Source organism: Enhydra lutris, unplaced genomic scaffold, assembly GCF_002288905.1.
Source record: "Enhydra lutris kenyoni isolate GAN:26980312 unplaced genomic scaffold, ASM228890v2 scaffoldscaffold12, whole genome shotgun sequence".
In the NCBI taxonomy this organism is placed as follows: Eukaryota; Metazoa; Chordata; class Mammalia; order Carnivora; family Mustelidae; genus Enhydra; species Enhydra lutris.
This window is the reverse complement of record NW_019154096.1, coordinates 53192384-53212705: the sequence shown is the minus strand read 5'-3', so window position 1 is coordinate 53212705 and position 20322 is coordinate 53192384. Positions and strand designations below refer to the sequence as shown.

The window sequence follows — 20322 nt, the reverse complement described above, 5'->3', positions numbered from 1 at the left end:
AACCAGCGGCTCCACCCTGTGCCCTTTCCAGAACTGAGTGGCCGGAGAGACACTTAGCGACACAGAAGGAGGATGCATGTGAAAGAAGGCAGTACACACACACACACACTTCACAACTCACCCAGTCACCTCAGAGAGCACGCCTGCCCCGTACCCAGGCGCCAGCCCACGCTCCTGCCCACCGAATGCTTACACTCCCTCTGCCCAAGTGCCATTCCCTCACTGATGCCTTGGGGGTGACGCGGAGGGGTGGCAATTCCAAGAGCCCTAGTGTCTGGGTTGGCCTGGAGAAGAAGCGGTTCTGGGCTCCCCTGCACTGAACCCGTAGCGGGAGGGGACGAGGCGTGACCCAAACCCTAAGTTCGTGGGGCGGGGGAAGGCATCAGAACTCGAACTGCAGCGGGCAGAACCCAGCGGCCTCAACCCAGGTGACAAACTGCAGTCTTGCGCGCCCAAGGGAGGGGACGGAGGCAGTGACTGGCGGCTGTCGCAGCCAATGGGAGCCCGCACCTACGCAGGCCGGCCTTACTCCCGTAGCCTGGGCGGAGCGCGGGCGAGGTTTCCCCCGGTTGCTGCGCACGCGGGCGCCCACGGGCGGGGGAGGCCGCCGGCGGCCGCACCAGCGAGCAGGTGAGGGGAGCCAAGCTGGAGAGGTGGGGGCCGAGAAGACCGACCCGAGGGTGGGATGCTGCGTTCTGAGTCCCAGAGCTGCTCTGGGGGACTTGGCTACGGGTTTTGTGCGCGTTGTTGTGGGGCTCTAGCCTGCAGGTCCTCCGCCAAAGCCTGGGAGAGGTTCAGGCCACCTCTTTAGAGGAGAGAGGAGGGGGACGGAGGAGACAGCAGCATGGGACCAAGGAAGCTATGGTGGTCGGGGAATCTCTGGGACCCTTGGCTGCAGCTGTCCCAGGTCCTGAAGCCCTGCCCTAGAGACCCGAGCCCCCTACCCACAAACACAAGGAGAGGTGTGCAGGGAATTGTCCTGGCCCCAATTTCCTTCACACCATCTGAAGCCCTAGGGCCCGCAAGAATCCATCTCCACTCTACCCAGGACTGGGCACTGGGGTAGATGACTCAGCTGAGAGCCAGAATGAAGAGTGAATGAGAGGCTCCCACTGGCCTTGTAGAAATGGCTCCGAAAGTCTGCGATGGTGCCTGGACTGGGCCAGGGGCGGGAGAGGAGAGGGGCCTAAGGCATGGGACGACAGGATGCTCAAATCAGGGCCAGGGTGGAAGTTCTGGGGGCAGCGAGGGCAGCGATTACACCATTGTCCCCATCCCTGCTCTCCATCAGCAGGCCTGGAGCGCACACTCCCGAGAAGCAGCCGAGGTGGGGCGCTCCCAGTACTGAGACCCCTGCCCCGCACAGAAGGCTCATGGAGCCGGGGGGCACGCAGGTCCCTTCTCACAAGGGCTAGCAGGTTCCTTCTGGACTTGTAGGGCGCCGCCCCAGGCTAGCCACAATGGCGCAGGGTTTTGCAGTGGGCTTTGACCCACTGGGCCTCAGAGACCTCAGCTCGGGCTCCCTGAGCTCCCTCTCCTCCCGCGGCCACCTGGGCAGCGACTCGGGCTCCGCAACGCGATACCTGCTGAAGAGGCAGCAGCGGCTGCTGAACGGGCCCCCCCGCGGAATCCGAGCCTCATCGCCCATGGGCCGCGTCATCCTCATCAACTCCCCCATCGAAGGTGCGAGCAGGGCTCACCTCGGGCCTGGCGCTGAGGGTGGGGGTAAGGGCCCCGCTGGGAGGAGGAGCTGGAGAGATGGGAGTCTTAGAGCAGTGGGGCGTGGAGGGCCCCTGTTTAGCCACACACTCCTCCTCATCAGCCCTTTCCTCAGGTTCAGGCCAACACTATAGGGTTGCAGGATTGTAGAGAGGTGGGAGGGGGGAGATAGGAGTGTGGAGGCAGGGACAGCTGTGTGTGATGTGCTAGCTCCCCAGCCAGCAAGGTAGGCTATGGAATGGGCAGCTCCATCCTAAGGACTCCGCCTTTCTCCTGTCCCTTGGTGTTCACCCCATGGGCTTGGGGGAGCAGGATGGAGAAGCCTCTATCCATCAATCAACCAGTGTGTGACCAGCTCCATGCTGGGCTGTGAGGACTCAGTGACTACTGGGGAGACAGAATTAAAGATTTCAGGTGCAGGGTGGCTCAGTGGGTTAAGCCTCTGCCTTCAGCTCAGGTCATGATCTCAGGGTCCTGGGATCGAGCCCCGCATCGGGCTCTCTGCTCAGCAGGGAGCCTGCTTCCCCCTCTCTCTCTGCCTGCCTCTCTGCCTACTTGTGATTTCTCTCTCTCTGTAAAATAAATAAGATCTTTAGAAAAAAAAAAAAAAGATTTCAGGTGCAGGGGTGCCTGGCTGGCTCAGTCCAAAGAGCTCGTGACTCTGGATCTCAGGACATGAGTTCAAGCCCCAACTGGGTGTAGAGATTATGTAAAATAAGTAAATAATTTAAAAAAAAAAGATTTCAGATGCAGAAGAAAAGAAAGAGGTAGGGTAGTAAATGTTCCAAAGAGAGGGGAGAGGAGGAGGGTTGAGGGTCCAGAAGGGAGCCCTAGGCCTGGGCCCCTAACCAGGGGGTTACCTGATCTGACACAGTTGCTTCACACTGTTACATTGCACACCCGCTCTACACCAGGTCCTGCGGGGGGCCTGGAGAAAAATGAGGGTCAATCTTCACCTTCCAGAAATGTACAGTGTAGTGGGGCTTAGAGACAGAGCAATGAGAGCAGCTGGTGCTGGGATGGAGATTTCCCAGACAGGGCTGGAAGTGGAAACCGAGAGCACAGGGCCGAGGCCCCGATTGGGGCGGGGGGGGGGGCAATTAGGAGACAGCCTGGCTGCAGTGACAGATGTGAGGCGACAAAGAGGCAGTGAACAAGGCAGGACCTTGAGTGGCAGCAGGGGTGGGGAGCAGAATGGGCACCCCCTGGGGCTGGGCTTTCTGTGGGACAGATGTCATAAATATCTCCAGCTTCCTTTCTGTTTCCCAGCCTGCAGAACTCCCCTGGCTGGATCCCAGAGTGGACTTTTCAGACCCATCTCCTCCCCTCTGACCCAGCTGGCATCCCTGTCCCCTTACCCCGGCTGCTGGGGTGCTCAGGGTGCAGGCTTTCCTGCACCAATGGCCCACGCCTGCTCACTCCCATCATCTACCGTGCTGGGTCTCCCCCACCCCAATGAGCACCAAGGCACTACTCAGAGTTACCACTGTCACTCGGGTCACGGAGCAAAAGTCCGCAGAGGAGCTAAGGAACGTGGTAGGGGACAGGGAACGGATTGGGGCATGACCTTTTTAGGTCCCATTGTATTAAAAGAACATATACATCCCCCTCACACAGCCCCCCAGACAATGCCCCAACTATGGTGTGACGGCTCTGTACGCTCTCTCCCTAAAGATGCTCTTGCAGAAGTTCCAGGATGGCTCCATCCAACTGCCTCGCCCTCGAGCCCTGCTCCTGCAGCTAAGGGGAGGGCCAGACAGACTTCCACCAGCCGGCCCCTACCCTATCTGGGCTGCGAGCCCCTGAGCTCAGAATTTTCCCTTCCGCCTGAGCACAAACATCTCCCCAGTCACTGCATCCCAGAACCTTTCCTCCTTGTTACTATTTAGACCATTCCAGAGGCCTAAAGTAACTGATAAGGAGACACAGTGGGGAGGGAGAAACCATGACCCACCTCATCCCCATGACTTCCCACCAGCTCCTCAAACTCAGCTGGTCCCAGAGAAAATTCATTCTCTGATCCAAACCAGCCCTTCCTCCCCTCTCTCCTTCATCCATTTATTCTTCTACTTACTCAAAAAATCCTTGGCAGATACCAAGTGTTGTGCAACATACTGGAGATACATTGGCAGAAAAGGATTGCAAAGTCCCTACCATGAGTGAACTTATAATCTAGTGAAAGGTGACAGACAATAAATAATATGTGAGCAAGCCAGTCATGAGAAAGGATGGTAAGACCCTTGGAGGCACTAATTTGCATGGTAGGATAGAGTAGTGGCTCCCAAACTTGGGAAGACATCAGAATTGCTTGGGGGGCTTGTGAAAAGATAAGCTGCTGGGGTCCCACACCCAGAGCCTCTGATTCAGGGCACCTGCAGCGAAGCCCAAGAATACACATTTTTTTAAAAATATACTTTTCTTTTAAAGATTTTATTTTTGAGTAATCTCTACCACATTGGGGTAATCTCTACCACATTGGGGCTCAAACTCAACCCTGAAATCAAGAATCACATGCTCTACTGACTGAGCCAGCCAGATGCCCCAAGAATACACTTTAAAAAAATGTATTGGGGGGGGGCGCCAGGGTGACTCAGTGGGTTAAAGCCTCTGCCTTCGGCTCAGGTCATGATCTCAGGGTCCTGGGATCGAGTTCCGCATCAGGCTCTCTGCTCAGCAGGGAGCCTGCTTCCCTCTCTCTCTGCCTGCCTCTCTGTCTACTTGCGATCTCTGTCTGTCAAATAAATAAATTTTTAAAAAATCTTAAAAAAAATGTATTGGGGCACCTGGGTGGCTCAGTGGGTTAAAGCCTCTGCCTTTGGCTCGCGTCGTGGTCACAGGGTCCTGGGATCAAGCCCCACATCGGGCTCTCTGCTCAGCGGAGAGCCTGCTTCCCCCTGCTTCTCTGCCTGCCTCTCTTCCTACTTAATCTCTGTCTGTCAAATAAATAAACAAAAAAAAATTTAAAAATGTATTTATTTGAGAGAGAGCAGGGGGAGGAGCAGAGGGAGAGGGAAAAGCAGACTCCACACTGAGCTCAGAGCCTGTTGCAGGGCTCGATCCCACAACCCTGAGATCATGACCTGAGCTGAAATCAAGAGTCAGTTGATTAACCAACTGAGCCACCCAGGTACCCCAAGAATACACATTTTTATTAAGTTCCTAAGTACTGCTGATGGCCTGGGGGGCACGGTTTGAGAATCACTCTAATAGAGGTCACCTGGGAGGAAGGGAAGGGACTTCAGGGAGGGTAGACCAGGAAAGCTTCTCAGAGAAAGTGCTGTGTGGGCCAGGAGGGGCTGCAGATTGGGAGCTGGCTTTATGAAGGTCTGGGCAAGAGTTTCACAGATTGAGGGAACACTGAAATGATTAGCCTGTGAGAGGAATAGGAGAGAGGTCAGTGTAGCCAGAGCTCAATGAGGTTGGGATGGTGGCCAGAGGTGAAGGGAGAGAGGTGGGCTGAGGATAGCCCATGGAGGGCCTTACTGGGCCTAGGGGACTGTGGAGTTCCTTCTAGAAGCAGGAGCAGGCACTGAAGTTTTTAATAAGCAGGCATGATCTGTAAAAGCTGACTGTGGCCATTGTGTAGAGAATGGCCTAAAGGGGGCAAGACTGGGAGTGAAGACAGTGAGGAGGCTGTGAGCTCCCGGAGGGGGAGGTCAGTGGGCAGGGGTAGGCCAGTGGAGGTAGAGAAGCTTCTATCCTCAACGGCCCCAAGCTCCTATGTTCAACACTAGAGATTGGCAGCCCACTGGCCCAGAGCCCTAGGAAGGGCCCAGGGAGGAACTGAGAAAAAAGAGGGTTGAGGGACAGGAGAGCCACAGACTCCTGTGCTGGGTTGAGATGTGTGCAGACAGAATCAGGCAGGAAGCCTCAGGATGCCACACATATCTGTTTTGCACCATCCCCTACCCACAGGCTGCCCTTGGAGATTTCTTCCTGAGCTGCTCTGGTCATGTATTGTAACCTGATTTCTCATACATCAAGCAGAAGTGTGTGTGTGTGTGTGTGTGTGTGTGTGTGTGTGACAGAGACAGAGAGAGTTCTCCCTCTCAAATACCTCTAGAGTAAGCCTTGCCCAAGAAGAAATCTCACCTTCTCACCTGGGACCCAGCTTCCCTCTCCAGTCTTCTTTTCTAACCAAAGACCTTCTCAAGGACCCACCTCAAAGCCTTTGCTCACTCCATCCCCTCCCTCTCAGCGCCCTCCCTTTCTGCTCCACTCATTGAAATCCCACCTATCTTGTCTTCCCAAACACCTTCCCTGGCAACTGCAGCTCCTGGGAAGCCTGCTTTTCGGATGTTCCCCAGTGCTGATGGAGAGGACCACTCTGGGGGCTCTGGGCATATACTGCAGCAGAGTGGTGTTTTGGGTTTCCCTCCTCATCTGGTCAAGTAGCTCCTTGAGCTCTTACCTCCAGAATCACAGAGTCTAAGAGATAGAAGGGGCGTCAGAGATCCTTCTACAACACCCCAGACAGGGATTTATCAAGTGCCAACTTGTATGCCTCCAAAGATGGGGAATTCACTAACTCTCTTGGAAAACTCATTACATTGTCTGACGGCTGAAGGTTTTAGAAAGTTTTTTCCTACTAAATTGGCCTCCATCGAAGTCCACTATTGAGCTTGGTTCCGCCATCTGGGTTACACAGACAAAAACATCCAATGCCTTTCACAGAATAGCTCTTCAACTATTTGAAGACAGAGCTCGAATACTCCTTTCTGCTCAAGATGAAGAGCTCAAACTTGGCTCAACTCTGCCCCATAGAATGGAATCTTGAATTTCTTTTCTATCCATCTGACCCTCAGAGTGGCAGGGGTTTTAGGAATTTGTTCTATCCCGGGCCTGTGGGAGTGAGAAGCTTAGTAAGCACCAGAAACACACACCACCCTATATAATCAGGGAAGGAGAAGAGCATCTTCTAATATGGAGCCCTGTCCTGCTTGTTCCATACTCTCTCCCTGATCCATACTCTCAAAGTCACTGGTAGGGAACTCAGATATTGGCTGCCCTTAGGCCTTAGGGCCTTAGGTATCTGTGCCTAACAACCCAGCCCAAACTGGGAAACCCAGGGGCCCTCTGTGCCCAGACTGGACATGGGAGTCATGCCCGTGTCCCTCCCTGCTCCCGCCACCACACAGCCAACAGTAATGAGAGCGATATCATCCGAGCTGTCCGGGTGGAGAAGAGTCCAGCGGGGAGACTGGGTTTCAGCGTGCGGGGCGGCTCTGAGCACGGCCTGGGCATCTTCGTCAGCAAGGTGGAGGAGGGGAGCAGTGCAGGTGAGCAGGGCCCCCTGAAGGGAGGTGCTGGCTGAGGGTATGAGCCCCCACCTCACTGGGGTTCTGGAGTCCTATTTTCAGGGATGACAGGAAAGGGTCCTCAGCTTTGGAGGGACTGATCCAATGGGGAAATGGGGCCGTCTCCCCAGATGGAGTGGGCTAATGGACAAGTCCCTAGTCTAATGAGGAATACCCAGACCTCATCTGGGGACCCCAAATCTCATGGAAGGAAGCCTGGTTGGGGGGGCGGCAGTGGAAGGCTTAGCTTCGCCCTGGGGGAATTGTCCCAAGAGGCCCATGCCAGCTGCCTCCCTCCCCTGGTGCAGAGCAGGCTGGCCTGTGCGTGGGGGACAAGATCACGGAGGTGAATGGGCTGAGCCTGGAAAGCACCACCATGGGCAGCGCCGTGAAAGTGCTCACGGGCAGCAGCCGTCTGCACCTGACGGTGAGACGCATGGGCCGAGTGCCGGGCATCAGGTTCTCCAAGGAGAAGACCACATGGTGAGAAGGCCTAGCCCCGGCCCTGACCTTGCCCCACCCTGTCCAGCCCACCCAGCCCATGGCAGGAGAGGCAGGAGACAAAGGGCTCTGCGTGGGACTTGGCTATCCCTGGCTCCCGCTCTTTCTGTCCCGGCGCTGGAAACACAGCGATCCCAAGGCCTGACACTGCAATGAGACAAGGCTGTGTCTGTCCCCCAGCTCTCCTCCCAGCTCTGTCCCAGATGCCAGCGGTCCTGCCCCCAATGCTGTCATCGCTCCCGGGAGCCTGGGCATAGTAACAGCTCCTCACCCTCATCACTCTTGTGGGGATGTGAGAGGGGCCCTGGCACAATGGGCTGCTCCACAGAGAGAGGAAATTGGGGCGGTTTCCCCACCTGATGAAGGGGACTTCCCACTGAAGGGCTCAGGACTGGGGAGTCCCCCAAGGCAACCTCCCCTTACCTGTGCAGTCGTCGGGGATGCTGGGAAGAGAGGGGGTGCCTGGTGGTGGCCTGGGGGAGCCCAGACTGATGGCTGCTTGCTGCTGTCCCAGGGTGGACGTGGTGAATCGGCGGCTGGTGGTGGAGAAGTGCAGCTCGACGCCGTCAGACAGCGGCTCGGAGGATGGCGTGCGCCGCATTGTCCACCTGTACACCACGTCGGACGACTTCTGTCTGGGCTTCAACATCCGTGGGGGCAAGGAGTTTGGCCTGGGCATCTATGTGTCCAAGTGAGGTCTCGGGCAGGGTGTGCAGTGGGGACAGGTTGGCAGAGGAGGCTCAGCCAACCGCATGATCCAAGGAGGGCCTAGGTCAGGGGTGGGGCCTGTGTAGGGCTGGGGGGCTCCAGGAGGAGGGTCAAGGATTTTGGCTGGGGCGTTCCTGTATCTAAGTGAGGGAGGGCAGGCCAGGTGGCCTCTCAGACTGCCTCCTGTCTGACCCCAGAGTGGATCATGGTGGGCTGGCCGAGGAGAATGGCATCAAGGTGGGGGACCAGGTCCTGGCGGCCAACGGCGTCAGGTTCGACGACATCAGCCACAGCCAGGCCGTGGAGGTGCTGAAGGGCCAAACACACATCATGCTGACCATCAAGGTGGGCAGGACTGTGGGTGTCAGGGAGAGGCCAGACTGTAGGAAGGACTTCCCAGACCTCTCTAGTACTTAATACCTGTTGCCCTACAACTTAGGACTTTTCCATAGCCATTTGAGAGGGCCAGACACTGTGCTCATCCCTACTGCACAGAAGAAGAAACCGAGGCTCAGAGAGGCAGAGTCATTCAGGAATCACAGTCACTTCCTCAGCTGGCCAGCAGCAGGACCTGCTTACCATCCTGCTCCCCAGACATGGAGGGCAGTGCCCTTTCCGATGAGTGGTGGAGGTGCAGGTGTGGAAGGAGAAAGCATCCTGCCCAGAGGGTGGGCACTAGCTGTGGCTTTGGGAGGGGCCTGGGCACAGGGCAAGGAGGCTGGGCTGGGCCCAGAGATTGGATTTCAGGGGAGGCACCTGCATTCATGATTCATGTGGGTCTCACACTTGCCTGAGGATCATGTCATTCTCACTCTGGCTGCAGGGGCAGGGACGGCTCGCTCTCCACTGGCACCCACTCCGGCCCCACTCCGGCCCTGCTCTGCTCTCCTCCCTTCACTAGCTTTCACTCATCTCGCTCTTCAGGGCCTCCTCTGCCATTCCTCCGCCTTCTGCCACTTGATTTCCTATCCCGCAACACCCACCCCCCACCCCGTTTCTCCCTTTCCTTCCTCTCACAGGATCCCAAACACTCCTCCTCTCTTCTACGCTGCCCCTCGTTCATTCATTCAACATTTTTGAGTATGTACCACATGACAGCCTCTCTGCCAGGTGCTGGGGCTACAACAGTGAGCAAGACAGAAGAAGGCTCTGCTACGAGGGGTGGGGGGTACTGGGGTGGGGGGAGCCAGGCAAACAGGATGCATGCTGACTGACAAATGCCGTAAGGAAATTAATAGAGAAATGGGAGGGGTCGTTGAGGAAGGTGCTTTTAGCCTGGGGGGTCAGGGCAGGTCTCTCTAGGGAGCTGACACCTGAAGAGGGAGAAGGAGCTAGCCAGAAGATGAGTGGAAGGAGGAAGGAAGAGAATCCAGACCAAAGGGGCAGCAAATACAAAGCCCTGAGTTACAAAGGAATTTGGCATGTTCAGACATAAAGTGGCCCATTTGTCTCGAGCATGATAAACTTGGAGGAGAGAGATGGAGTTGGAAAGTTTACTCCTGTCCCATCACCCCCCCTTCTCACCCACCCCCTTCTCACCTACTCCCCCATGCCCTCCTATGCCCATCACGATCTTCCCAGGAGACTGGCCGGTACCCTGCCTACAAAGAGATGGTTTCTGAGTACTGCTGGCTGGACCGATGTAAGTGGCTCAGGCCCTGGGTTGGAGGGAAAGGGCTGAGGCCTGACAGTGGGTCAGAGTCTCTGAGGACTAATTGGGCAGGAGGAGCAAACTGCGTGGGACTTCCTCACTGCCCGGAGCTATTTCTGGGCTCCTCTCTGGAAGTTGCAGGTTCAGTTCCCAGCTCCCCTGGCTCTGGAGTCCCAGGTGGGGTGGGGGTGGGGGGTTGCCGTGAATGGAGGAGAAGGGACTTGCCTAAGGTCTATCAACAAGTCAGGGGCAGACTGCTGAGCCGCCGGTTCCCCAGAGCCCGTGCTTCCAGCCTCCGAGGCTACCCAACACTCACCCACCCCCATACCCAAGGTGGTCTGCAACCCTGGCAGGGCCCCGAAGCCGACCGGCCTTCCCCCTGAGATGCCCCTGCCTTCTCCACTGCCTGCAGTGAGCAACGGGGTGCTGCAGCAGCTGTCCCCGGTCTCTGAGAGCAGCTCCAGCGTCTCCTCCTATGCCTCCAGTGCCCCCTACAGCTCCGCTGAGGCCTCAGGCTCCCTGCCCTCCGACCGCATGGATGTCTGCCTGGGGCCTGACGAGCCGGGCAGCTGGGGCCCAGGCTGGGGGCGGGCAGACACAGCCATGCAGACAGAGCCTGATGTGGGGGGCCACGTGGAGACCTGGTGCAGCGTGAGGCCCACCGTCATCCTCAGGGACACTGCCATCCGCTCCGACGGACCCTGGCCTGCCCGCCACCTGGATTCTGCACTCTCCGAGTCCCCGAAGACTGCTCTGCTGCTGGCCCTGAGCCGGCCGCGGCCCCCTATCACGAGGTCCCAGAGCCACCTGACCTTGTGGGGTATGTAGGGAAGGGGCGGCTGATGCTCTCTCCAGAGCTCCCAGTAAAACGCCTGCCGCACATCCAGCCCTGGGCCCTCCCTTGGCTCTAGGCCTTGACTCGGCCTCATTTCCAGCCCCAGAATGCACTCAGATGCCACTCCGGGCACCATTTTCAACTGGTCCTGGGCCCCAAACCTACCCTCAGATCCAGTCCCAGCTCCTGTCAGCTTTGGGCCCCAAACCAGCCCTAATCCATCCCCGCCACCCTACACACACACAGGCACAGACACACATACCCTGGCCTTCTCGGAGAGTCCTCACAAAGCTGGAACCGTGGGTGGGGGAGAGGTGGAATGTGAAGGAGGAAGCCCATCTATGTCCATCCCCACCTCCCCATAAGGCTGGGGGTCCTGTCTGCCCCTCCTGTCCCTCCTCTCTGCCCCTCTTCACACCCCTGCCCCTCGGCCTTCCCTTCTGCCCACCACCCCAGCTCCCTGGGTGCTCCCTCATGTCCGCAGAGGAGAAGAAGCAGCGGAAGAAGAAATTGGGGTCCTCTGGGGAAAAGGGGGCCCTGCAGCGCTCCAAGACACTGATGAACCTCTTCTTCAAGGGAGGGCGGCAGGGGCGGCTGGCAGGTGATGGGCACAGAGAGGCCTGGACGCTGGATGGAGGGAGCCCAGCCAAGCCCCACCCTCGCCTAGACCTGGAAAAAGGTAAGCAAGCAGGATGAGAGACGGGGAGGAAGGCGGTACAGCCCACTTTGGCATCCAGCAGCTCTGGGCTGAACTCTTGCATTGCCTTTTACCAGCTGGGAGTCGCTACCTGCCCCCATAAGCCTGTTTGCTCATGAGTCGTGTGAGAGTAATGATTACCTATTTCTTCAGGAATGGTGAGGAATAAGTGAATGGTTGTATGTAAATCACTTAAGGACATTGTCTGGCATACAGAAGGCCCTCAGAAAACGTAGTGGTCATTGTTAAACTGTCTCATCTCCCCACTTTACAGAAAGGAAAACTAATAGAGCCACAGCCTAGCCAGGAAGTTGAAGGACTTGGGTCAGGTCTCTGTGCTGAGGTGGGTAGGGCATGCCTCTCCTGGAATATTTGTCTTCACCTCCCCTGGCCAGAGCTCCACAGACCCTACCTACCCAGTTCTAGAATTATCCCTGGGCAAGGCTGTTTCTAGATCAGGGCCCAAGTGGAAGGGCCTGGGCAGGCTTCACTTAAGACAGGGGCTTCCAATGGACCCTCAGAGAGGCCTCTTGTCTCTCAGGTGAGGCTCCAAGACTGGACCACAAGTGGATGAGTAAGGCTCTCGGGGTTGTATGGGACAGAAACCCAACTCAAATTAGGTTTAAAAGCACTTCTCAGCTCAGCTACTGATGTAAGGAGGTCTAAAGGTTTAAACAGTCTCATCAGATATCTGTCTCCTTCATCTTTGGTTCCCCTTTCCCCTGGGTTGGCTTCATTATCCTGCAGGTTTTGCCCACTCAGAAGGAAGATGGCACTGCCGCTTAGCAACCCAGGGACAGAGGAGAGCTTCTTAAAGAGGTCCCGCTGAAGTTCCAGGCTCTCATTGGCCTGCTGGGCCACATGCCCAATGGGGCAGGCCCATGGTGCTTTCATGGGCCTTCCTCGGTCACAGACCCACTCTGGAGCCCATGGACTGAGAATGGAAGTCCCCAGATGATTGTGGAGGGAGAGTGGAGGTTGGGTAGGCAAAAACAATGATGGAATGAGGATCTGGACCCAGCCCCTACTGGGAGGCTAAGGGGAGAGTCCCACAGAAGAGACAAGCTCTTCAGATCTGGCCGGGCCAGCCCCACTTCCTCAACCCACCTCTTTTTCCACAGCCCCCCGGGCCCTGCTCTCACCTGATGCTTCTCCTATCCCTCTGGATACCCCTCTCTCTCCTCCAAAGGCTCCTCTTTTTTTCTCTGTCCCCTGAAGGTAGGTGCTCCCTCAAGCTTTGTTCTTGGGGTTCTTCCCTCCATGTATTTGCTTCTAAATGAATTTCCACAAGCAGAACCCAGACTGCACCCTCTCTTGATCTCAAACTTTCACTGATTCCCCACGGCCTATGAATGAAGTCCCTAGGGGACCGTGGTCCCTGAAGACCTCCATGGCCTGGCCTCTTGCCTCCCCATTCTACCTCCTTCTGGCCTGAGTTCTTCATTCCAGCCGGTGATCCAGCCACCCCTGAGCCCCCCAAGCCCTGTGTTCAGATTGGGAGCCAGGGCCCGCCACTGAGCCTTTCTTCTCCACAGCAGGGGCAGTGGGGCCCGTGCAGAAGTTTGTCACCTGGAGACTGAGACGCGGTAATTCATGCATCTCTTTTCCGAGGCCTGGTTGACATCAGAGCCGCAAATGGGGTGCATGTTGGGGGCAATTAACGGGCTTTGGGCTGAACTCAGTTGGGGTCACGCATGGGGGATTGAGTGCATACTGGAGGCAACTAAAGAATTGGGCTAAGCTTACCAGGAGGGACAGGGCTGCAGAGAGATATTGGGGTGCATTTTTGAGAACTGGGTACTCGGAGGGACTCCTAAAGACAGGTTTTGGGGAATGAAGGAGCCTGGGCCAGAGCTCCATTGAGTACTATGATAGTGACTGTTCATAGGACACCAGCAAGGGACAGACTAGTTTAGGGGTCTGTGTTGGGGGCCAAAGGGTCTGGCTTGGATCTACCCTTGCTGGGCAGATCATTATGGGAGACCACGGTGGGGAGATCTGGGGCTAGGCTGGGATTCTGTCAGCAGTACCTAGGCCTCTCATCTGACCTGTTCTGGAGTCTGACCCCTCTGAGAGAAGCCCCTGTCTCCTCCCCTGAGGGTTCCTGGCTCCGTCATCATATGCCTTTGCTCCTTCCCTGCAGAGCGGGAGAGGGGCCGGGCCCTGCTCTCTGCCAGGTCAGGTAGCCCCTCCAGCCAGCTGCCCAGCATGGATGAGCAGGTGCAAGCCTGGGAGAGCCGACGGCCTCTCATTCAGGACCTGGCCCGAAGGCTGCTGACTGACGATGAAGTGCTGGCCATCACCCGCCACTGCTCCCGGGTGAGTTTCCGGCCTGCCCCCAGCTCCAGCCCGCGGTCACCCAGCCACCCAGTCCCTCATTCATTCAGGCCACGGTCTCTGGTCAGTATCTGGGCTTGATGCCGTGAGGCCAGTGGTCGGTAAAAGCAGAAGTCACTCCTGTTGCGCACGTGCACATGCGTACGTGCGCACGCACACACACACACACACACACACACACACACACACACACTGAGCTCACAGACAGGAAGGGGAGATACAATAATTAGAACCTAAATACCCACAGTGACAAATCACGTCAAGTGCTAGGAAAGGAAAGAACAGGAGAAAATAACCCAAGAGGTACAAATTAGGTGGTGTGGTCTAGGAGGACCTCCTTGAGCAGGTGATGTTTCAGCTAAGGAGAGAAAGAGCTGGACAGGTGATGAGTCGGAGGACACGAGTCTCTGTGGTCACTGCCTTCGAGCTCCTCAAAAGCCCAGCCTTCTTCCCAGAACCCCTGCCTCCCTCTACACCTGGGTCAGCCCACAGACCCGACCTGATGCCACGCCACCTCCCTTGTTATCCAAGTAAGTAATCCTTTGTCACTCCCCCACACGCACCTCAAGCCTCCCCCAGCATCTGCACTGTTGTTCTGTTTCCTCCTACTTCAAACAGAAAGTGGGGCTCCAGGGTGGAGTGCAAGTTAGATGTGAGGGAGTTCTTATGGCCTGGATGTTGGGGAAGCTGTGGGAGGCACAGCCTCCCCCTCCAGGGGGATCAGAAGGCCCTCTGCTCTTGTCCTGTCTCAGAGTCCCTGGGTTTCCTGTCCTGGTGTCCTCGTGAGGTGCCGGCATCGGCACACATTAATCCCGCACGCAAGAACAAGCTCCAGGGGCTCCAGGAAGTCGCTTGTGATTCCCCCCATGCCCTCAGCCTCGTCGGAGTGGGGCTGTGTTGTTTGTCTGTGTGATGTGTACAATTGTGTGTCTGTGGGGTACCTAGGTTTGCGTGCAACTGTGTGTGTGTCTAGCTAAGGCAGGTGCATATCAACTGGAGACTGAGACGCGGTAATTCATGCATCCCTTTCCCGAGGCCTGGTTGACAGCAGAGCCATAGATGGGGTGCATGTTGGGGGGCACCTAGGTCCTTTGGGCTAAACTCTTGTCACCACCCTCAATTCAGTGCTGAGTGGGAACCCAAGCACCAACCTCCGTGAGCTTGCACCTCTGCGCTCTGGCCATTAGGTGGCGCGCTGTGTCCATTTCTTGGCTCAGCTCCTTTTCCATCAGCCCTCGGTTCCTCCCACCCTCTCCAAGCTAGGACCACCTCTCACTGCACCCCGGCAGCACCTGCATACCCCCCAAACCTGACCCATGCCTCACCAAAGCAATCAGACCCTCTGGGGTGGAGCTCTGGTTGGAATGATTAGTAAATCTCCCCTAAAGACTCGAAAGTGTGGCCTCAAACCCTAGGCCTCCCTTCTCTCTCCTCCTCTGTGCCAGCTCTCCACGGCCACCAGGCCAGACTTTAGAAACCCCATCTTGGATCACTTGACACTCCCCAAGTCCCCTTGCAATCTCTTACCTTTGGTGGAACAGAGAAAGTTTCTCAGGCTCACATTCAAGGTCTTCCCTGCTTTGACTCCCCAGCTACGAACCTCAGCCTTCCCGTGGTTGCCACGTCACCACCTCGTCATCTTCTGTTGGCCACTGCCTAGGGTTACGCATGTGATGAACCGCACAACTCTGGGCCACCACTCACCCCACAGTCCCAACCTATGCAGCCTACATGGAGGCCCTTCTTGTACCCCCGCAGTCAAGCTAAACTTCCTTCTATCCATTATTCCACTCCACCCTTAGGGCACTTTCCTCTGAGTATTCATGCTGTTCCCTGCATGTATCCTTAAGAGTAAATGTAAATGAAACAAACCCACCAAGAGGGGTCAGGGTAAAAGTCGTTGCCTCCAGGAAGCCAATCCTGGACTTTGCACGCTCCTCTGAGATTCCCTCTGCCCCACTGCCAGTGTTGTGTCGTCCACTGGGGCACTTGGCTCCTTCTGCCCCACGTTTCCCGCTAGACTGACTTCTGAAGGATTTGGAACAGGGTCTTCATCGTTGTGCCCCCACTGCCAGCACAGGGTGTGACACTTAGTAGGAGCTGAATGCAGATTTGTGGCCTTGAAGTGTGTACCTATGTGACATATTCTGTGCAATCATAGATCTCTCTCTCCAGACATAAGGAGGTGTATTTTGGACACGTGTATGTGTGAGTCCCTGTAACTTTGTGTGTGTTTAGGACCACATAGTTTATATTTTATTTCCTGAAATTTATAATGTCTCACTCTGACCACCAGGGCTTGCTGTCTGTGTTTGTTCCTTTCCAGGATGAAGAGAGAGTGTGTGTGTGTCCCTGAATCAGTACTTGTCTCCATTCCACCACTAGGGGGCAGTGTGTTGTCCAAAAAGGGAGGCTCCCAGTGTTCCGTTTGCCAGTTTGTCTGCGTTGGTGGGGTGTGGCTGGTGGCATCGGGCAGTGCCAGGCAACAGGGCTTTCACCCCCCGCCCCCGCGGGGGACTGACTGGAGAGGCTTTCTGTCGAGCCACCCCTTCCCCAAGGTTCCTATTCCAGCGCTGAACAAAGCCTAATTGGTAGGTCACTGTGCAGACACAGGCTGGGCCAGGCGGGCCCAGAGTCTAGCGTTTGGCCCTGGTTCCTTCCCTCTGCCTGGAAGGTGGGGGCGGGGAGGAGAGTCCACTGCCCGCACATCCTTTTCCGGCACCGAAGGTGGCGGGAGCCTGACTTCTCAGGTTCCGATCGCTTTTCACACTTCCTTATCTGTGTGGCCTTGGGCAAAGTCCTTCTCTCTGAGCCTCAGTTTCCTCAGTCTGTAAAATGAAAATAATTCATGTTACCTCTCAGCGTCACTAAATGAGAGACCAGATGGAAAAGGGCCCGTCCCAAAGCCGTTGCTGCCCCCCCCCACCAGCTATTATAAGTCTGTTAGCTCACTTGCAGTCTTCCCCCTAGTCACCAACACTGCCCTGTCCCGGGGACAGCCTGGGGATGGGGAGCAGCTTTCCTAAACATGGGGAACCCCACAGGCCGACGCAGCCCCTCCCCCCAGCTCTGGATGTCCCGGCCGCTGGGTGACCTGCGGCACCTCTCTCTGCAGTACGTGCATGAGGGCGGCGTGGAGGACCTCGTGAGGCCCCTGCTGGCCATTCTGGACAGACCTGCGAAGCTGCTGCTACTGAGGGATATCAGGTGGGGTGGAGGCTGTGGGGAGGGCTTGGGGGCAGAAAGGAGACCCCGGAGAACTCCCCCGACTGTACCCCACCAGAACTGTGCCCCTGTCCACCCCTCGTCTCTCGCCCTCCCCCAGGAGCGTGGTGGCCCCCACCGACCTCGGCCGCTTCGACAGCATGGTGATGCCCGTAGAGCTGGAGGCTTTTGAAGCCCTTAAGAGCCGGGCAGGTCAGCAGCTGGGGGTAGGACACGCAGATTCCGAGCCCCAGCTGGGGATGGCAAGAGGGCCTCCCAGGGGAGAGGAGGCAGATATGACCTTCAGCTGTGTCCATCATGGAGCCTGGCAGGCGCCCAGGTCTCTGAGGAGATCTCCTTTCCCAGCAGTGTGGCCTCCTGCCTTGAGACCAGCCCGGCAGGACACACCACCCAAGCGTCACCTCATCACACCTGTGCCTGGTCAGTCGGAGTCCCAGCGCTGGGGAAGGGGGCACACCCCTGGGGTACCGGGGAAGGGAGAACAGGCCTTCCATCCCTGCTCCCACATAGGGTGTCATGGCTTCAGAACGCCGTCTGGTCCCCTGAAGGAAATCCCTTGTCCCCCAGAGTCACATTTATCACTGCCACTCACTACCTGTACTATTATTTACTTAATAATTGGTTTTAAACCCACTCACTTTTTAAATCTAGTTTCCTTCTACGTAATAATCTCTGAGAAATGACCAGTTTGGTGTGCGAGTCATGTTTTTTCTAAGACACAGACTGTGATAGAAAGCTTTAAAGTACTGTGTTAGCCGGGAATCTAGGCAGAGTCCCTCCCTGTGGGAACACCACCGGAGGGCCTGAGCCAACCAAGCCAGGGTCTCACGCGCCCTCCACCAGCAAAGGCAAGGACTGGAGCCTGGCAGGGTGGCCTGGGCTGGTGAGGAGGGGCAGCCTGACCTTGGCCCTCCTCCCCAGACAGTCGTGGAGGTTTCTACCTGCTGCCTGTGAACAGCTTCTCAGAGGAGGATGACAATGGGGAACTGAGGGAGCAGCTGGGGGGCCTCCAGCTCTCCCTGCGGGCCTCTGCTCCCCACCATCCTCATAAAGGGATCCCCCCTCTCCAAGATGTGCCAGTAGATGCTTTCGCCCCACACCGAAGCACCAGTACCCCCCCTCCCCAGCCACCTCCTGTCGCTCCCCGGCCCCCAAGGCCTAACTGGCTGCTGACGGAACCCCTGACCCCAGAGGACCCACGGCAGAGCCAGAGCCAGAGCCTGGCTCAGAGCCACAGCCGCAGTCGCAGCCGCAGCCGGTGCCGAGGCAAGTCCCCGGGACGCAGGCGCTCCCCATCCCCAGCACCTATCCCCACCCCGAGTGCCGCTGACGGGCGCTACCACAAGCCTCGCAAGGCCAGGCCTCCTCTTCCACGACCTGTGGATGAGCAAGCGGCCAAGGCAGGGAGCCGTCAAGGCCACTCTGAGAATGGAACTGGCAGGACAGCCATGGAGGCCGCCGAGAAGGCCCCTGGCGGGGAGCTGAGGACAGTCACGCTGTCCAAGATGAAGCAGTCCTTGGGTGAGTCCACATGGGACTGGGCCTGGCAGACGGGGCTCTTGGGTTTGGATGAGGTTCCTGGCCTTGGTTTTGGGGTACAACTCGGAGTTCTGGTATTAAGATTTGGATATGGGGGTCTATTGGGGAGGTTTGAGATTGGAGGGGGTGGGAACTGTAGGATTTTTGGAGTCAAAGACTATGTGGGAACTGAATCTGGGGATTTGGGAGAAGTTGGGGTTAAGACTTGGTGCTGGGGTGCTGGGTTTCTTCTGGGAGCTCTGGGGTGAGGGGAGTGGCCACACACTCACCCAGTGCTTCTCTCTCACTAGGCATCAGCATTTCTGGGGGCATTGAGTCCAAGGTGCAGCCCATGGTGAAGATAGAGAAGATCTTCCCTGGGGGGGCTGCCTTCCTCAGTGGGGCCCTGCAGGTGGGTGAAGAGTACCCAAGCCCACTCCCAAGGTCCAGAGCTGAATTGGGGAGTGGGGGGGCGGAACCTGCTCATCTTCCAGCCAGGCAGGTTTAAACCAGGTCACGGGAGGAGGCTTAGGTCTGGCGGGGAGTGGGCCCAGTGTCAGGCCGGCAAGATGAACAAGCCCAGGGAGAAATCTGTCCCCTCATGCCAGCCTGGGCCTGAGGGTGGCCCATCCTGTTCCACCCCTATCCCCAAGGGACAAAGGGCCATTGTCTGTGCCTCACCCTGCCCCCCACGGCCCCAGGCACAAAAGTCCCATTGTCCATCCTCTCCACCCAGATGGGGAGGAGTGTCCTAGCTGCTGGAGGTGAGAGGTTGGATGGTGGGATGACCTGAGAAGGAAGGGCTGTGATTTCCCCACCCCCATCCCAGGCTGGCTTCGAGCTCGTGGCAGTGGATGGAGAGAGCCTGGAGCAGGTGACCCACCAGCGAGCAGTAGATACCATCCGCCGGGCTTATCGAAACAAGGCTCAGGAGCCCATGGAGCTTGTGGTCAGGGTCCCTAGGACCAGCCCAATACCCTTACCCCCCTGACTTGTCAGCCCTCACTCATCAGCGCCCTCCTGTTGACCATTCCCCTGCCCACTGACCCCTTGATGGTACTCCTTCCCTCCACTGCCTCCTAGAACCTCCCATTAATGCTCTGCTCACCAGAATCCAGATTCCTCCCACCGATGCCAGGCTCCTCCTTCAGAGGGCCAGCCCAGTCCCTTCTCTAGCCCTCCAGAGACTCCTGATGCTAATCCCAGACTCCCCCCCACCTATGCCATGACTCTTCCCACTGACTTCAGATCCTCCCACTGACTCTCAGGACCCTTCTGCTATCTCCCAGACCCCACCTACTAACCTCCTTGGGACTCAGGAACCTCCCACTCTTGCTTGACTTGGCTCCTCCCAAAGCTCCCCCCACCTTCTTCCCTCTCCAGCTATCACTAAGGCTCTGCCCTTTCCAGATAACGTGGTGTCAAGGACAAGGTGCTCCTGGGTAGCCTGTGTCACTCGCTCACTGCCCACAACTCCCAGGATAGGAAGAGATTGGGAGAAAGCCAAGGTCTGGAGCTTGGGATTCATGGGCACTTTCTCTTGATGTTCCTTTTAATGCCCCCAAGCACTGAGGAACCTGGGCTCTCAGATAGGGCTTTGAAGGGTCATAGCATCCATCCCCCAGCCCCAAGTAGTGTTCTGTGCAAGGGACAGGACAGAAGGCTTTTCTAGTTTCTCAAACCCTGAGAAACCATTTCATGTCGTAGTCCACTAGGACCCCACACTTTCTACTGGATTTGTCCTCCCCTTATCACCCTTTCTCTCCCTAAGACCTCTATGAGGAGTAGGGGAATAGCCAGCAAATTGGAGGGGAAGCTGGGAGTAGGGGTCAAA

General features: G+C 57.0%; 1 protein-coding gene across 1 annotated transcript; it reads left to right on the top strand.

Annotated features, from left to right (window-relative positions):
* The first annotated feature begins 1460 nt into the window (after window positions 1-1460).
* On the top strand, window positions 1461-20276 carry LOC111145026 (PDZ domain containing 7). Its single transcript, XM_022499644.1, is given in 18 exon segments — window positions 1461-1683; window positions 6858-6998; window positions 7325-7499; window positions 8032-8208; window positions 8423-8570; window positions 9807-9867; window positions 10289-10696; window positions 11196-11390; window positions 12944-12994; window positions 13552-13727; window positions 16861-16952; window positions 17071-17162; window positions 17319-17390; window positions 17892-18491; window positions 18800-18900; window positions 19318-19449; window positions 19451-19544; window positions 20260-20276. Coding segments are annotated over 18 exon segments (2955 nt in total).
* Window positions 20277-20322: the final 46 nt, after the last annotated feature.